This window comes from Sprattus sprattus (genome assembly GCF_963457725.1).
Source record: "Sprattus sprattus genome assembly, chromosome: 8".
In the NCBI taxonomy this organism is placed as follows: domain Eukaryota; kingdom Metazoa; phylum Chordata; class Actinopteri; order Clupeiformes; family Clupeidae; genus Sprattus; species Sprattus sprattus.
Genome location: NC_137927.1, coordinates 23,805,816 through 23,825,815, shown reverse-complemented (window position 1 = coordinate 23,825,815; position 20,000 = coordinate 23,805,816). Strand labels below are relative to the sequence as shown.

At 44.1% G+C, this 20,000-nt stretch overlaps 1 protein-coding gene across 1 annotated transcript in view; it reads right to left on the bottom strand.

Moving 5' to 3' along the window:
* Nucleotides 1-19,060: 19,060 nt before the first annotated feature.
* The window catches only part of znf536 (zinc finger protein 536), a gene marked incomplete at both ends in the record, with an annotated part of 93,753 nt that continues 92,813 nt past the window's right edge, over nucleotides 19,061-20,000 (bottom strand). The window contains one exon of the mRNA XM_080843542.1: nucleotides 19,061-19,320. Within this exon, the coding sequence (XP_080699668.1) occupies nucleotides 19,061-19,320 (260 nt within the window). The remainder of the gene's footprint in view (nucleotides 19,321-20,000) is intronic.

Genomic DNA, 20,000 nt, shown 5'->3' with positions numbered 1-20,000 from the left:
TCAAGACAGCTATAGAGCTTGTTAGATTGTTCTATAGGGGTATTATTCAATGTAAAAAAAGGCTTCTGAGACATGAGATCATTCAAAATGTTCAAATTATTGTCCTTTTCCCTGGTTTCATTGTCTGTTTTGAAGTGAAATGGGAGAGGAAGTGATTGAAGCTCATTGGTTGCTGCAGGGGTCAGGACAGGAGGTGGGGACTGGCACATCCAGAAGCTTCCTGGACTGAGCAGATCATCTCATCCTTTATCTCTGCCTGTCACTCCCCTCCCTCCCTCTCTCTCTACCTCCCTCTCTCACTCCCTCCCCTGTCTCTTCTGAAAAGTATCAATATTCAGACAGAGAGAGCACATTGGTCTCTCTCTCTCTCTCTCTCTCTCTCCTTCTCTCTCTCTCTCTCTCTCTCTCTCTGTCTCTCTGTCTCTGTCTCTCTCTCTTCCTCTCTGCTGGTGCAAGGCTCCAGATGAGTGATTGCCCGGGCTGGAAGTACATGTTTCTCAAGGACCTCTGATGGGCGGCGATAATAAAAATGATGTCGGTCCTCGAGGAAGTGTTTTCCCTTCCCCTCCCCTGTCATAATCTCGGCCCTCCCTGGCCCATTATCCTGGTCACCGTGCCGACACCCATGCTGGCGAGCTGGGCAGGGCCGGCTGCAGAGCACAGCAGGCAGTTACGATACACCACGCACCGCTGCGGGTGTAAATATATCGACTCCCACCAGCCCCCCCGTACACATGGGTGTGGGTGTGCTTTTATTTGTTGGCGCGGTTTGAGATGTTGGAGTGTGGGGGCTGTGTGTGTGTTTTTTTCCCCTGTAATCTATTGTCTGTGTGCAGTGTGTGATGGGCTGGATGAATAATGCCACACTTGCCATGTAATTGCGTTTGCTGTATTCCGTTGTTTTTCTTCTCTGTTGGTTGGTGCTGAACTTCACCTGAGAAGTTTTTGCCTCAAACTTGAGGTCACCTTTGGTGTGTGTCTCAGCATGTGAGGCTGTGTGGTTGTCTGTAGGAAAAACGACTTATTTCCATGTAGGTGTACATTTGTTTTGTTTTCTAGGCTATGCATTTCTATGTGTATGTGCATGTGTGTGTTTATACATTTCTGCATTATGTGCAAATGTTTGTGTGTGTGTACTTCTCTGCGTTTGTGTGTGGCAGCATATATGTGTTTTTATGCAGATGTGTAGCCGGGTGCAGGCCGGGGTGTCTGCTAGCTGTCCGTTGGGGAGCTGAGGCAGGTCGGCGTGTGCGTTGAGGAGGAGGGGGGGGGGGGAGGAGGAGAGGAGGAGAGGAGGATCAGAGCGTGGCTCAGCTCCCGGGCCCTTGGAGGACGGAGCTGGCAGAGGAGGGCTCAGCGTGCAGCCCGCAGGGACTGGCAGCCAAATGTGCCCGCTCCCCTCTGCCACGCGCAGGTCAAATGTCCCACTGAGGCTGTTCCACAGAGGGCACACATCTCCCTCTGCACTGCTCACAGCACCACCACCACCACCGCTGCTGCTGTTGCTGCCTCTCTGATCTTTCGCCTCTTTCCTTTTTTTCCCCAGTGTCTTTCTTTCTCTCCTTCACTCTCCTGTGTCTCTATTTTTATCCAGAGGCTGCTGTCTCACTCAAAATAATCTGTGTATGCACTCTTTCCTTTTTTCCCCTCAAGTCTCCCTCCATGTTTCTAGTGCTCCCAAATATCTCCCCTCACATTGTCTCCACCCAATATGTTCTCCACTGAGCACTGTTTTCTTTTTTTTCCCTCTCTGTTTCCATATTCACTTCTTCCTTCCCCCTGGCCTTAATGGCTGAGGAGGAGTATTTGCTTGAGCTCGGTTAGACGGAGAGAGAGCCCCTCCACCCTCTTGTAAGGTTACCGCGAGCTCAGAGCATGACTCTGGATGTGCTCGGCACACACAAACCCAAACAGGGCAGCGGAAACAAACATTTCAGATATTAGCATTTTTTCAATTATGCATAAGACAGAGATATGCACATTAAAAAGATGAAACTAAAATGCTCATTAAATTTACATAGAATGGCATCTAAACAGTACCGAGCAGGCACGCAAGCGAGGGCCTTTTTAATGGACCCTGATAAAACCGCATTAAAAATCAAGCGCCCGGGTATCTGAGCACACAGAATCACTCTTTATCTTGCCCGATCACCCTTCAAAAGCCAAATTAATATAATTGACTTTTAATTAATCCCCTTGATATTTGCATCAGCACATCTCAGCAACAGGTGTTCTGTTTTGAGGCGTTGCATTATTAAAGGGGTATTAAAACGGCAGGTGATTAAGGTGTCCACATCTCCACCCGCGTGTCAGGTGATAACGTCCGCGCGGCATGAGGGTGGCAGAGTTTGCTTTTTGCCATTTCCTCCCTTTCTCCCGGCAGAACAAAGGAGCTCCTGGAGCTTCCCTGGGAACAGCGGAGAAAAGGCCACCTAAAGAGCAGTGTTTATTTGGTCTGCTACACCCCCCACACAATCACATCAAAGCAACTGGGATTAAAAGCACATAATGCACGGAACTTTTCAGTTTTTTTTTCTCTCCCTTGTCCTTTTTAGGTGTGAAATTAACCCAGGCATTAACCTCTACACTGTCTAAGGAACTTTGTCATTTTTTAGTACAGACACATATCCTGTTCACTCAGAAGATCCTCATTGATGATTCATAGGTGAACTGTAAAGGTGAATGATGAATGCCAGCTGACTTTCACGTTTGAGTATATACAATAATGTATATAGGTAGGGGGGAGATATTTCAGAAATTAGATGTGAATGAAATAATGACTAGGCCTGCTATGGCTTTACTTCTCATTGGGACTTTACACGTGTGTGTGTGTGTGTCTCACGTGTGAGGTGAAATGTGGCAGATGAAGTGATCGAGGAGACAGCGAGGGAGTCAGAGCTTTGACAAGCTCGTCTTGTCCCCGTTGTAGACAGCTTTGTCAATAGCCCGAGGATGCCCCCCCCCCCCCCCCTCCTTCCCCGACCTGCCTCCCTGGTGTGATTGACAACTAGCAGGTGGCTTCTGAATAGAGTTGTCAGGCTGCGGCCGCTGATCAGCCTCACATCGCCGTTAACGACAAACGAAGCAGCTCATCGCGGACGCCCAAGGTGAGCTCTCGTTTTACAAGCGTGGAGGGGGCCGAGGCGGCCACCCGCCGTGGCGCGACTCTCCCGCCCCCTCACTCCCACTCCAGCTCCGACAACACGTACACCCCTCCGCAGGGGACAGGCCGCAAACTGCCACTCACATCAGTATCACAGAGATGCTCTCCCCCCTCCTCCTCTCCACCCCCACCCCCCCCCACCTCCCTTATCTCCCTTCCTGGGCTCATCCTCAGTCAGAAGCAAGGAAGCGACATTAGCAAGGTTAGCCTTTTAGAGAAGCCAGAGTGAGAGTGGGTGAGGATGACCCAGAGGGAATTGGTTAACACCAACCAGTCACCCAGTGAGGGTGTGAGCCAGCAGGGAGAGACCACCTCTGTGCCCCATAGAGGGAGAGACAGGACAGGGAGGAGCAGACCACTCTGCACTGGAAACTATCAGGCAAATAACACAGGGTACCAGGCAGACAACCTGTGGTCATGAACTGACCCTAAATAATGTGCTGGACTGTCTGTGTCATATGGTGGATTTTAATGAAGAGAACCCACACAAAAAAATGGTGACGATTAAAGAAAGACAATCAAAATGATGTAGACCTTTGCCATTGGTAAAATAGTTTTGTTTTCATACCTCAAACGGCAGGCAGAGTTTTTGGATTGTGACAGTAATTGGAGCCAGACGTAAATTTCATGTCTCTTTCTATTAGATGTGCTAACTTGTTCCTAAATGAGTGCATAATTACATATTAATTATCGGTACTTAAGGAAGTGTTAGAGTTACATCTGTTTTAATTACTCCCCCTAATCATATGATAGCGAATCTGCCTGCCTCTGTATGCAAATGGGACTTAGATTCCCCTTGTTCGCGCTTGTGAGTTCTGCTGTGGGAGTAAGGAACATTTTACTGGAGCAAAATTAAACCATATTCATGCAACTAGGAACAGAGCATTTTTCTATTTTGTTCTCAATGTTTGGTTGCTTGACACATAAAATACTAGTATCACAGGTAACGGTACTTACTGGCTCTGTAAAGAGTGTTCATTGTAGGTTATAGGTTCATTTTCACACCTTTCACAAGAAATATTATGATTTTGAAAATGGAAAGTAGCAAAAGAATAGAAAAAGTCTTCACCTGAAAATGTGCTTGAAAATTATAACACAAAATTATAACATAAGGCCTAGTAGTGACGTTTAATTATAAAATCGGATTGGTTGATTTTTTTTTTCACCCCATGTCCAGTATGGTACAACCATGTCAGTGTCTTGAAATAGACTATTTGTAGTAAGTATTATTCTACAGATGACTTTGTTTATCTCTTTGTAAAGACAAAAGATTGTACGGAGCTCTACGATCTTTGGTTAACAGGTTTTTTTTGTGCAGCAACAAGCCAGTTGTAGATCCTAGGCTATTTTCATTATAAGACAGCGATACTTTATTTGGATAGTCTGCCTACAGACACATTACAGATGGTTTATTGAAATTCAAGTTCAGTCTTCCTAATTGTTCACTGAACATCACCTTAACTGAACCCAACCCCTAACCTTAACCATAAACTGTATTTGACATATCGTTTGTTCATGATCTGAGCACATGTAGTCAATTGGGGCCCATCCAAATAAAGTGACTAAGAAATCAATAGAAAAGACAGGGCTTAATATTCAAATATTATTTGGGGTGTCTTCTTTTGTACAAATATTATACAACAACTCTCAATGTCATGCTTTACAGAAAATAAGTCTGATAATGATGATCTGTTCAATTAAAACATTTTCATAGACTTTTTATGTTTTTATGGAAATCAAATAATTCATTTTAGTGTTAAATGTCATTTTATTTTATTCAACTGTGGGGTCAATAATGATGGGAGAATGGCAACAAGGAGTGTGAAGCCAGAAACAAGAGGAGGAGTGTATGCTTATTAAAAAGCTTAAAATCAAAAAAAATGTTGTGTATGTCAACTACCTATAATTAGATAGTTTGACGTGTCTGGGATATGACGATATGGCAGGATTTAGTGTTGTCGTGTTAGTGAAAGTTTGAAAATTGCAATATAACATAGCTAGTTAGCATTTCAGGCTAACAAAGTTAATGGAGAAGAAACTTGAAATCGGTCGTAAGAGGGATCCTTGCAGAGCGGTTTCCCGACGCCGCACTTACGGCTACGGTGAGTCTACGATGTTGCCAAAATCCACGTAGGCCGTTAAGATACGTCGTTATCGGGAAACGAGGCCCCGGACTGCTTCTCCAGGGAGGTGCTGGGCATTTTAGAATAATTTTGTCGTTCTCCTGTGGAAAAAACTGTTATGGCGGTAATGGCCTCCAAGTACCGCAGTATGGCAGTGATGCAGTTATCATTCCAGCCCCGGCTATGTCCTCTTTCAAACTGCTACTTGACAGATGTGAAGGGAAAAATGTACACCATAGTCACAGATTTATATTAAAAATACCTCAATGTATGATGACTTCATAGACTCATAGGTCTTCTAAGGTCTTCTTGTAATTGTCTCCACTGTTCCCTAGTGTACTAGATACCTAGCATACCTATCATATATTGTATGTGGTTGGCTTCTATTAGTCTTGTTCTTTTTGCCTACATTGCTGCTTCAGAAATGTAGGCTATAGGTTAGGTGAATAAGTTGTTTTAGCCTCATATTTATAAAAATACCAAGTTTATAAAATACTGTGACAGTTAATGATATATTTGAGCTGCTCATTCAGGAAATACTCCAGTTTATTTACAATACAAACACAAATACCTTCTTGGACAAGTCAAAGAACTGCAGTGTTTAAGATGTCCACTGGGGGGTCATGAGAATTGGCCTCTCCCTCACCACATGGAAACAGCAGCATTGTTCTGTCCATATTCCTTAGAGCTGATGGTTATATGTCAAACCAGTAATATACTTCAGGCCAACAGGGGCACATTAGAGCCACACCACTGTGCTAATGCATTACATTATAACAAAGCTACTTAAAACTAGATCACAGTCCCATCTTGAATTTTTTTTGGCGAGTAAAATGTTTAAGTGCAACAAAAAATATGTATTTGTGTAAGTCAACACAAACGTAATATAATGAAATTACGAAAATGACAACTTGTCTGCTTCCAAACAAAGCATCCCCAATACTATTGCCCCATTACTATTTACCAAGGATGCGGAACTCACTACATAAATACACATCATATTTTTTTTTTCAGAATGGTGGGATCACTCATTTTTTATATACTCCATGTCAAACCAATTGCCATATCCCTAAAAAAAAAGCTTTAGCATTTTTCATAATATTGCATAATCTTCAATGGCATTTATTTTGTTAAATGATAGGATATAAGCCTAAATATTTGTTCTTACACACACATATGCACACTATAAACTTAAAATATAACAGCAAAACCATAAGCGCACCTTACATATTGTACAGTAGCATAGAGTGGGAAAAAGATGAAGACAGAAAATGGATGAAGAAAGGAGCAGAGAAGAGAGGAGACAGCCCTTTTGCCATAATTAAACAAGTTTTCCCCCTGATTTCATGTCCATTAACAAACTCCAGTGCTCTCCCAAGGAATGGTCATTATCACAGACAGAAATAGGACCATAAATTCAGTGTTAATGAAAATGTCAATTAGTGGCCTGCTCTGTCACAGGAAGCTGCTATGGCCACCACAAATCCACCCTCCCCTTGCTATCACCACCCCCTCCTTTCGCCTCTCATGTGACTATCTGTAGCACCTCCGCACACTCCCTACACCCCCATTCCTCCATGACATGAAGCCCCTGACACACACACACATACATACACACAGAGAGAAAGAGAGGGAGCATCATACAGAAAAAAAAATACATTCACAAACAATGCTTCGTGCACAAAGGGATATCATTGTCTTTTAGTTGTTTATCGTCTCAGCATATCCTCAGACAAAACACTGTGTTATGGTATTTAACATGGAGGTTGTTTTAATGGGGAACCCTTAGTGAGGGAGAAAGGAGAAGGCAAAGCAAATAGCGCCTGTGTAGTTCAATGTTATTGTGGTACCATCTCCAGATCTCATTCCATCTCCCTTTGATGTGCACAGGAGACATACTGTGTAGCACTTCATGCAACTCCACCCACAACCCCTCACTTCTGCTGTAATGCCAGTAAGCACTTCACCGAAGCTTTATTTATCTTTAGAGACTGGATGCAATATTCAAGAATTAATTATCAAATCAACAATGGCTGAGAGAGGGAAGCCATGGAAAAAAGAGCAGAGGGGAAGTTTTTTCATAAGACCAAACTTATTCCTCATACCTTTCCCTCCTGGAGTTGATCACATTCTGCCCTGTCTCTATGTGAGGGCTCGTTTTGATATTTGTATTCACGTATTTTGCCCATTAATCAAATGGGTGATGGGAAGGAAAGGAGAGGAGAGGAGAGGAGAGGAGAGGAGGGGGGCTGTACACGATCTATAGCATATCTTCTCCAGGGCTCAGATCAATCTAACAGCCCTCTCTAGGAACGGCACCAGACCTTCGGCGCAATTCATGACAGCGAAAAAAAAAAAAAGATTACCATTACCCGCTCCCTCTCACTGGCTTCACGACAGACGCTAGGAGAAATAAATGCTCAATCCCTCTCCAAACACACACAAACAGACACACTTACTCATACACACACACACACACACACACACACACACACACACACACATCACACACACACACACACATACAATCTAAAACACACTCACATAAAAATACACACACACACACAAGCTCACTGCAGGATGCAGCTGAAATGACAGAAATAAAAAAGACAGATTTGCACCTAAACATCAATAAGAGGAGGAGGTATTAAAAGCGCATTTGAAATTCTTAACAGCGTTCTGCTTCATTTGGGAAAGTCTGGGTCCTGCACTCTTAAAAGCTCAGGGATATAAATCAATTCCGGTCGCCCACGGGAGAGACCTCGATAAAAATAAATAGATGAGTGTTGGTCACCTCGGACACATTTTTAAAAGTTCCCCTGCCACATTGGATTCGTAATGAGGATTTTGATTGATTTGATTGATTTTGATTTGGTCCTGACCACATAGATCAGGGCAGACAAGGGGAAACAACAGACAACAGACTGATTTATTTGCTCCAAGTGAAATATTAAGGTCTCAAGCTAGCTGAAGTGTACTGCTATTCTCAGCAAGAGGAGCACAGTGATATAACCAAGTGTTCTTGATTCTGTGTGTTTACCCCCAGAAAAAGACATTGCATATAACATCACTGCACCTTTGGCTATTCCATGCATTTTTCCCAAGACCTTTGTTCCTCTTTGTGTGACCACCCTGGTTCATCCAGAGAATGTTAATGGCGCTTGTTGGGCAAACACACTCATCTGTGTCCTGGAAATGGAGCGCTCGGTGGCGTCGGCTGTTATTTTATTAAGCTTTGTTCCGCTGCAAGGAAATAAAGCCGGAGTATTAATGGGGTATAATTATACATCTCAGACTGTTTTCCCCTGTGCGGTATACAGCCTGGATGCCAGCGAAGTCACAAACTGCAGCATTCTACCCCATTACATCTGCAATGAGTGGAGATGGGGCGAACATCTGGCGTCTAAGCTGTGATAGAAAACAGCATTCTGTACTTTAATGGATATCTGGAGGCGAAACAGATTTGATATTTTATCCCAGGATGTTAACTCTTTGATGACTGCCTGACTAATGTAAGCAGCAGTGTTTTCTGCTTGAGTTTAGCAGACATGTGCAGTTTACAGGCTTCTCAGCGCTAGCTTTACAGGGCTTAGAGAAAACAATAGCCATTGTTTGGGGTGAGTGGAAACGCAAACAGACAAGGTCAATAAATGGTTCATTCTCACTAGGGGAATTCAGTCATTGCAATATCCTCATTTATGGTGCTTTAAAACACAGAGCATTGCTTTACTGTGTTTACAGATCTAGTCATATTTGGAGAGAGCAACGTGCTAACAACAAATATTTGCCTTCATTTTTGACATTGAATTGTGGTGCTGTTGAACATCACCATAGGAAGTGAAACATTGTGATATAAGGGCTTCTTTTTGGTTGGGTTGCAGTTCTGGACGCGCTCTGCTCTGTGGATCCCCCCTATGGCTGTGTGTCCTGCATGCTTAATGTAGGGTATCAGGAGTGCCTTTTCTCTACGTGGACAGTGCCAAGCCTATTAACACCGAGAGGACAGATTAAGCACTGTGCTTTTGCAGCATGCAGTGGTGATTATGGCTGAGCCCTCTGCCTCGCCGTTGTGGATACTGAGCCATTGTCAGCCCCTTTTTGTGCCATTTTTAGCTTGATTTTCCGTCTTTTAAACAATTTGGGCCAGGCTGAGTAAGCAGGGGAAGGCACTCTAATGTGACTGGCACCCTCTCTCATTGCAGAAATAAGATGATTTTCATCAGAGCAAGCAGAGGGGATTTTAAGTGCCTCCAGCTAAACATACTTGCGCACTAACATACATACTAGGGATGCACCGATATGGAAATTCTTGGCCGATACCGATACCGATGTTCAAAACAACAATGTAGCCGATACCGATACCGATATTATAGGAAAATAATGAAATCATTATCTAAAAAGCAATGTGTTAAATTATGTCAGCCCTTTATCACTCTTAACTTTGAATGAGCACAAATTCAATCAGATTATGTAATAATATAATATCACCAGGCATCAAGACATCATTTCAACTATAAACAGATGCTTGCAATGCAGCCTTACAAAACACAGGCATAAACCCTTAGGGAATGCCATATAAATTCAAGATTAAAACGAATATAATACAATATTTTTCTTTAAAAACTGCCTGCCATAAACATCGGCCAGTACCATCGGTGAAAGTCAAGTTTATTACCGATAGGCCGATAACATTAAAAGAGGCAAACATCGGCCGATACCGATGTACGGCCGATGCATCGGTGCATCCCTAATACATACTGTACCAAAGCATACACACACACACACTCACACACACATATTGACTTGTGCACACAAACACACACACACACACACACACACACACACACACACACACACACACACACACACACACACACACACACACACACACACACACTTACACTCACACACACCCACACACACACCCACACACCCACACCCACACCCACACCCACACCCACACCCACACACACACACACACACACACACACACACGCACAAACAGAAAGAGGAACATCTAAAAACAAAAGTCTTCCTCACACGTGCAAACATGAATGCCCCCATTTTGCTGGTCTTTGTCTCTCCGCCAAGGACATCTAAAACATTTCCATACAGACAGCGATTAAAGTCTTGTCGAGTGTGTACCTGTAATACTTGAAATTCCCTCATTGAGGAACTGGGGGTAATTAGGCCAGCTGATAACCTGACCCTCCTCCACCCAGAGACGTTTTAATAACGGGGTGTGGGGGTGGGGGGTGGCTGACCTCACTGGTGATTGGTAAAAGATTATAATTGGGCAACCGTGGGCTCTGATGATGGCCTTTGCCAAGTCGTGACAAAACAGCTGTAATTAGTATTCCCGGGCTTCGGAGGCAGCCTGCAGTTAAGAGCAGGGACGGCGTGGAAGAGCAGGGCCCCGTGAAACTTGCCCTGCCAAGAACAATAGAGCCAAACACAGTCGAGAGGCCTCGGACGCTTCCATGTAGCCTGACGGGTCATGTGTTGTGAAACTCTGAGCAATGATCTCATGAAAACACACATTTGGTCATGCTCACATAGCTCTCTCTAGAGAGGAGAAGAGCAGCAAATAGGTTCTTCGTTCTTTTATTAAAAGCGCAGGATTCCAGAGGGAAGCACTGCAAATCCACACCATAGTGCTTCAATCTTAGCTCTTGTGGGATTAAAATTTAATTTTCATACATAATTAAAATAGAAGATATAGGCTAATAGAACATATATGTGTGTGTCTGCAATATGCAAATATTCAGAGTCATTTATTATATTTTGGTAACTGTAAAAAAAACAATTATACAATATTCTCTCATGAACATATTCATCATGAATGGCATACCTTTGAGAAGTTTCTCACTGCAACATCTAAATACAATTAAAGACACAAAGGCTTTTCAAGAACGGTGAAACTAGCGAGCACAGAACTGTATATTTACACAGTCAAAACTTCACCACCTTGCGGCCCTGACCTCCGCCCGAACTGTCAGAATTTTCTGCAGGAAGTGACACAGGAAACACATCAAAGCGTAATTAGAGCGGGCTCGGCTGTTCTGAGCCTCTCAACAGCAGTGAGTCACTGGGAGCCTGTGGAGGTGAGCGAGTTTGATCTCGGGGCTAATTGGCTTGGTGGGAGATATACGGCCACATGTGCCGAGCTCTGTCAGGAGTGGAGGCTGAGCCTGATCAGATTTTAACCTCCACACCAGCACCCACACGGCTCCACATCAACCCCCCCCCCCCCCCCAACCCCCCCCAACCCCCTTGGTGGGCCTGACCGACCGCTTGAGGTGCGTTCGGCGGAGCCATCAGAGCTCCATCAACTCCTGATCCTATAGAGGTCTTAAAACCCCTCTCCCCCCACCTATTGACTGGGAGCCATTAAATGACTTGAAGATCACAGGAACCATGAAAAAACCCATTCACTAGTATCTGTATGTCTCTGCACCTCATGCTAAAAAAACTGACAGATATCTAATACGGTGCCACATGAGGCAATTGTCATCCACATCAGTTACCTAAAGAAAAAGTAAACAAACACACAAACTAGAAAAACAAACAAACAAACAAACCAAAAAAATCTTGGTTATCTTCATTCATACCAACATTCATACTGGACATAGAACATTCATACTGGACACATGGGGCGATAGACAGAGAAGGATGGACAGAGAGGAAGATAAGGGGGGGAGAGACGGAGAGAGAAATGGGCGAAATGTGACTCTAATGAAGACATTAGCCAGCTTATAGGCTTTTCCAGTCAGTCAGCCAGACACCCAGACAGACACAAGGCAACAGATTTACCAGCTCAGTCCTTACAGTCCTGGAACCCAGAGAGTGTGGACACTCTCATACACAATTGTACATACACACACACACACACACACACACACACACACACACACAAATAAACATAGAATACTCGGTACACACACCCACACACATGAGCAAGAAAATGAGATCAACACCACCCCCCATTCACGGTGGTAAAAATGTGCTCAGCCGTTGGCTCTTTTGATGGTCTTCTATGGAGTGTGAGATTGGGCTTGAGTGTGTGAACACAGATGTATGTGTCGAGGGGTAGGGGCCAGCTGTGGCACTGCTCTCTCTGTCGTTCAATGGGCCGGCCAGGCTGGAGGCCCACAGCCACTCATGTCTTCCATCATGTCATCCACTTCACTTGAGGAATGACTAGACATTTGCTCTTGATTTGTACTGTGCTCTTGTTTACTTTCATAGCCTTTCATAGTCAAAGTCGTTGTTATAGCCATATTCCCTGATAGGGGCTCCATGTGAAAGCACAAACGTCAGTTTGTTTAACGCAAAAAAAGTCTGATGTGAGTGCGTGTAGGAGGGTATGAAAGCTGTTGATTCAGGACGGTTTGCAGCGTTAAGGTACATCAATATCACAGAGTTGCTGCAGGAATTCACTCGCTCTATTACTGTCATCTTAGTGTTTACTACAACTGATAAAGCATAAAAAACAACATAGTGGATTATACTCAGGGGTCTACCGAGAGGTCTGTTTGAAAGAAGGAGGTTGATGGGAGAGACACGATACACAACCGAGGCTATGACATGAAATAAAACAAAAGGGAGTTATTCCGTATTTAAATAAAAAGAACACACAAGCGCAAAAAAAAGAGGCTGTGTTTCATCACCCGGGGACAATCAGCATGGCGGCACATACATCTCTGTTGGCAAAGGAGCAGAGATCAGGCTATGCACCTTATTCGCCTGTTCTTTCATAATTATCCATAAATTAATAAAATCTGACTGCAAGGGGTTTTATTACTTGTGATACAGACCTCCTAACTTTGTAAGGGGAGGCTCGAAAATATGAAGGGTTATACAGCGAACAATCTCTCGATAATTAACAAGAAGATAAACAAAACATAAATTTGGATATTGCATTTATTTGGACTACCACTCAAATATGCGCAGACCACGCTATTTTAATTAAAAGATAAATCTATGTGACACTCGGGCTCCCAGTTAATTATTCAGTGTTGTATAATAAAAGTAGAGCCCATTAAACATGCCACGCACTGTATTTCTCCATTAACAGTAAAAAGCACTCGTACTGGGGACAACATTTCAAATTCAGGGCCTCTCTCTCTCCTTTTTATTCTCCCCTCACGTCCCTCTTCGTTCTTTCCCCTCTCTTTTTCCTTGCCAGTGTCACAGGCTGTTTGGAAAGTTTGGAGGGATGCGGGCAGAGCGTGCTTTATGTCAGACAAAAGGTTTGTAGTATATCAGCGTTAAAACTTAACGATCTTATTTTTTTTTTGCTTCCGGAATGCACTGATGACTCTCTGCAAGGCTCTGCGTTACAGGTGGCGCTCATTACTGTTTATGAAAGCCATTGGATTTCATTTAGCCCATGCTCACAGCCCTCATCGGCACCAAACGTCACTGCACCATCTTTCAGTTTAACTGCCTCCAAACCTTGTGGGCAACGGGGTGCAGTGCCGTGTAAATACTTGCACGCCCGCTAGGTGCATATAGTTGGGAAACTATATGATTCTTGACTTTGCGGGTGATTACGCAACTTCACAACCAGCAGCCTCTGGCACCAGAATCTTGACTAAATCTCGCCATGGCTGAGACACCATCCAGCCCCATGCAATTAGATTAAATAATGTTCCCTGAATTCTACAGGATCCTGTGCAGTTACTATTGATCTGGAGAAATCTGGTTAGTGTTGAGGTAGAGGTTCAACACGGGCCATGTGGTAGCGGGGTCATTTTGAGTCAGAGACTGCCCTTTACTCTGTTCCTATTGATTCCTGGCATTACGTTGAACTGTTGCTGCTCTGCTCCCCCCGTGTTAATGAGATTATGCTATAGTGGACATTCATATGACTTTCATTAGCCGTGATCACCCAACACAATCAGCGTTACAGTACATTAATGTCCTTACACATAATGGTGGGTTCCAGCACACAGCGCATAAAGCCAGTGCTCATATGCTGAGGAGGAACATTTGTGATATACTGTGCCATTTCTGCATAGGTGTATGGAGATGTTCAGGACAACATGGACTGCAGATGGATTGTTTACTGAGATGATATGAGCTGTATCAGAACACCTGCACACACACACACACACACATGCGCACACATGCACACACACACACACACACGCACACACACACACATGTGCACTAGAGATGCGCGGTTGGCGGTTGCACCCGCGGACTCCGCGGTTAAACCGTGGATCGGGCGGGTGACGTGACAAAAAATTATATTTTAATTAAATTCGGGCGGGTGGCGGTTTACCCAACGAAATTCAAAATATCTAGTCATTGTTAAATGTCGTTACCCACATCCAAGCACATTTTTAAATAATCACATTTTCATCAGGCAGTAAATTGGCCTAGTTCCGTGTATGCAAACAAAGGAAGCAAAAAAGTTCAAATTAAGTGACAATCCCTATCATGTCGCGTCTCTTTGCAACGCCGCAAACCTGCAAGCTATGAGTCAGCTGTCAGTATTGGAAGAAGCCTTAACGTGTCGTAGATGAAACTGCCTGGGTTATTTTGTTTCGTTAGGCTATTAGTTATATTTTAAAACAGCCAGCCATTGTAGCCTACCACTCGTGGAATAAGGAATTTCAAAGAGATGATGGAGTGATTTGACTCAGAAGTGACATTGGGCATTGGCAGCGCGAGATGTTCCGAACAAGTTAAACTTCTAGCTCAGTAACCTCACCAGCTAAGAAAGAAGGTAAGAAAAATTGTCGGAAAACTTTGATTTGCAAGGCAAGCAGGCAAGTGTTGGGGTTGTTACAGTATAAAGCCTACAATGCGGTGAAATTTCGGAATTGGCTAACAGACTCGGCGTTTCCTTCTAAACTAAAAACAAGGCTATATTACCATATTAAAATGGTGTACCAAATTGCGTTTTATTACAATGATAAAAAAATTGAGGCTTACTAGCCTATGGTAAGGTCAGGTTTGCCGATGTGCTTGGCTATTTTAAAGTTTCTCCCTGTGCATCGATCGGAGACAGACGTCACTTCACTGATAATATTCTGGGGATAGGCTACAACATAGCCAATAGGCTTTCATACTAGGGGCTTTATCCTTTAAATATCTTTGCGGCATTGGATCAGTCTCTTTTCAAGAACAGGCAAGAAATTTCTAGCCTCGCGTCAGCAGCGCCTATACCTAAAAACAACAGGCGGATGGCGGGCGAGTGCGGTTTTGAAAATTGGTCAAAAAAATTGGTGCGGATGGATAGCGGACGGATCATGCGTTTTGTAATGCGGTTGCGGATGAAATAATAGCCCATCCGCGCATCTCTAATGTGCACACACACACGCACACGCACACACACATGCATACACACACACACACACATGCATACACACACACACACATGCACGCACACACACACACATGCGCACACACACACACACACACACACACATGCGCACACACATGCGCACACACACACACACACACACACACACAGAAACAAACACACACACATGTGCGCACACACACACACACACACACACACAGATGCCGAGCTGGACAAATGGAGACAGGGTGTCTGTGTCAGAGGTAGAGGGTTTATTGCATGAAACACTGGATAAAACTGTACTATGTCAAAGACATCTGAACTTCTAAACAGCAGAAGGAAAACAGTCATCGGTGAAATAAAACAACTCTTCTGACTTCTTTTGATCAGAATATTTCTTTTTTTTTCTGTCAGGCAGATGATGATAATAAATAAATGACCAGGAATCCTTTTTAAATACAAATTAACTGAACTTGATATAAGCATATAGTAGCAACACAATCCCGTACACCCTTGCTTCACTGTTCCAGTATAGAAATATTCTTAATTTGGGAATGTTGGACAGTATCATGACCATGATCACAAGAAGTTAATGTCCTTTTCTTCTGTGTTTCTTCCTTTCAGGTCAGCTGTATTTTCTGAGAGGATCAGGTTTGATATTGACATTCTGAAAATATGAAAATCCTTCAGGGATAATACCGACAGGAAGGAAGAGGAAGAAGTCCTAGGAAGGGAAGGTTTTTGCATCTGTCCATCGAGGAGCAAACAGACAGAAAATGACCAAAATTATGTTTCCAGTGTCACAAACACAAATGTATTGCCTGTATCTGTCCTAAAGGTGACCAAAAAGAATGAAATATACGTATATATATATATAAATGTATATGGATGTGAACAAAGCAGAGAAAGTGCTATAAGTGGAATGTCTTTTAGCTATTTTTTATCTTTTTTCTAAAAGGTTTTTCCTCTTTTTTGATATTTTTTTGTCCTTTAATATATTTAAATCAGCGCACAAACACAAATATATAAACACAAAAGAAAGCAAGCGACCAGCACAGCTAATATTCACACACTAGTGCATACCCCAAAAGCTTCCTACGGTCATGAAGTACTTTTTCAAATATAGGCGCCCCTCTCCAAAGCTCACACAGGGTTGTTCAGCTTGACTTAAGTAACCTACACTAAAAAAAGACCAACAATGAAATAAAACCAGACTGCGTAAATTAACAATGAAACAAATTAATTCTTCACGACACGGAGATTTTAATTACAGACTGACCCTATCCCAAAGTTCTCGCTTCACAATTGTGTCTGTAGCTTGAGTACGGTGAACTCAGGGACTCACAAGATTTTTTTTTTTCCCTTGATGAATCTTTCCAGTGATTTTGTTTTGTGTGTTTGTATTTAGCCCTGTCTGGTTAACTCCTTTCGGCAGAAGTGGAGTGTGGTTAAGGCCTGGGGTTTAAGTGTTGAGCTCTCCCAGGCTGTGCGGGAAGATATTGACTTCCTTAAAGTCCGGATCATTTCTCTTTATCACAAAACATTAATATCTCTCCGAGCCTGGCCCCTCCCTTTGCGAGCCCACACACTGAAGAGCACCATCCACCATTTACCTCCTAACCCCCGATAGCCCTCAACAAAAGAAGTATGACAAAAGTTGATACAATTTTATTTTCTTATCTTTTTTTGCTCCTGCTTTTTTAAGAAGCTTGATTATTATAAGATTCAAACTGTGTTCAGTTAATCTTTTTAGTGATGAAACGCTCAAAACACAGTGGCAAAAACTAGGCAAATAGGCTTGTTCTGAGCTAAAAATGCCCCCCCCCCCCCCGCCCGAAAGGGAACGAATTGGAATACCAAATGGTACAAAATGCTAAAAATATGTTCAAACTTACACAAGTAAAAGAACACATATATTTCGGGAACACACGACCGCCTAGTTCACGATACTTGGACTCCAATTAGAGACACTGGGCAGGAGATGATTATCTTAATCTTCTTCTCTTATCGAGCTGCTTCAGAAGAGCTCAGTTTAGGAGATGTTCCTGCATTATGTCTTTCCAAACAGCACATTGACTTACTTTCAGCTCTGTTTGATTTCTGAGGCCACACATAATGCAAAGCGGACTTTCAACCTCTGGCAACATGAAGTTACGGAAATTGTCTCCTTGTATCTCTATATACACAACGAATTAATCCTTTGCTTTTAGGAGCAACCCGGTGCCCTATGAAAAGACAAATGGCGTATTTTGCTCCTGCTGTCCAAAATACAGTAAAACCAACGGAAAGGACATTAAATGTATTTCTTCACTGTCACTCGCCACACAGAATATGATACTCCAATGACATACCGTAACTGCACAAAAAACACATCTGTTTGCCACTAATGGGTCCTTTAAGTATACTCCATTGATTTCTTTTAACGACAGCCATCTTGGATTATATTAGTCAGAAAGATGGATACAGAGAAAGGGGAGAGAGAGAGATGGGGAGAGATGGGGTGGGGGGGACTGGATTGACACTGGCCGTCAGACAGGCCTGAGGCTGACCCTGCGAGGGCCAAAGCAGCCAGGCGACTAAGGTTTCTCTCGCCACTGAGAAGACACTGAGTGTCAAGGCGATAGTGGAGCAGGGCTGGAGGGTGGGGTGGGGTGGGGTGGGGAATAAAGGCGGAGGAGGAGGAGGAGGAGGGGGGAGCTGAATTGATTTCCTCTGCGATGACAGCTCCAGTCAGGCTGGCACCAGGCCCCCCCAGGCCTCGCGTCTCCTCCTCCCCTCCCTCCCTCCCTCACCCTCCATCGTCCACCCCTTACATCGCCACTCGGTGCTGGCGCTCGGCAAATGGCCACCGCCGGTGTCATGTTCAGGGGGGGGGGGTGCGTTCACCTCTCATACACCCCCCCCACACACAAACACACACACATATACACACTCCACAGTCCTCCGACAACTGTCGCAGAATCGTTCACGCGGATCGTTTTTCTGATAAAAGCATTATTTTTGGGACAAAAGTCACTTTAAGGATTTAATGACCGTCCTGGATGTCCTTTTTCTTCTTGTCCTCCTTGTTTCTTTTCCTGTTGTGTCAGTTCAACAATTTCTTCAGGTAACTACTACGAGACTTATGTATTTAGTTTCACACTCATAATATCCCCCACAACCCCCATTTCTCTTTTATAATCAACTGGATCTACATTTATTTTCTCTGTCCTCTGTCTGCACTGGACACCTGATGCTTTTTGCTGTCTGTATGTGTTTAGTTAAGGTTAGAAGGACTATAGAACTAGTGTAGAAGAAAATATATTTTGTGCAACATCAGTTCATTCACACTACCCTCTTTGCCACATCATGTTGGCTTTTAGAAAAGGAATGATCAGGTCTTCTTTTTTTATGTTGAAACTGATGAAGCCTTCCGGCCTACCAGAGCCCCTCGTGGGGCCCACATCAGTGAGGGAGGTCTCACTCGCACGCTCGGCCGTCATCCCCAAAAATGCCGTCCCCCACTCCTGCTGGAGCTGAGGCGAAGGTATACTGGCTCCCCTCTTCTGAGTTCCCCGAGGCGTCGGAGTCGATGCGGGAGCGCTTGAAGCGGCGGTCGGGGTACTGGCTGTTGTCGAAGGGCATGCGGTGGACGCACAGCACGTGGGTCTTCAGGTTGCCCTTCTGGGAGGCGCCGTAGGGACAGTAGCGGCACTGGAAGGGCCTCTGAGTTGGCTGACCTGTGGAGAGAGAACACCAGACAAGGATCACACAGGGGTCCAGAGTCACCAGCCACTGTGGAGAGAGAACACCAGACAAGGATCACACAGGGGTCCAGAGTCACCAGCCACTGTGGAGAGAGAGAACACCAGACAAGGATCACACAGGGGTCCAGAGTCACCAGCCACGAGCCCCCACTCCCTTTCTCTCCTATTCCTCTGGTCTCAGTGTGCACCACTCTACCTCAGTCATGTGTCACACACTAGCTTGGATGAACTGGACCGGAAAAGGAGGGAAAAGTCATTGTGAGTCCGTTTCACTGATTTGCTCTGTAATAACTTACGGGGCTTTACAGAATGTGTCACGCAGTGCGCCTAGCGTTAGAATATCAGATGATTTACAAACTGGAAAAAATATAATTCCCAGATCCGGAATATTTCAAAATACTCTTTCCTTTCAAAGAATGGAAGGTGGGGCGGGGGGGGGGTAATCTACAATTCCAAAGTTGGACGGAGGCATCTGTTCCAAGCATCAGTGCGGCTCTGCATGGGCGTTTGGACATTTGTTAGCGTGACAGTGCCATCCTGCAGAACGCGGAAAGCCTTCTTCTTTTATGACTCGCAACTTATGAGTGTACAGAGGCTGGGATTCTGATCACCGCCACACTGAGCACAATGGCCCTTAATAGCAGGCGGCAGTC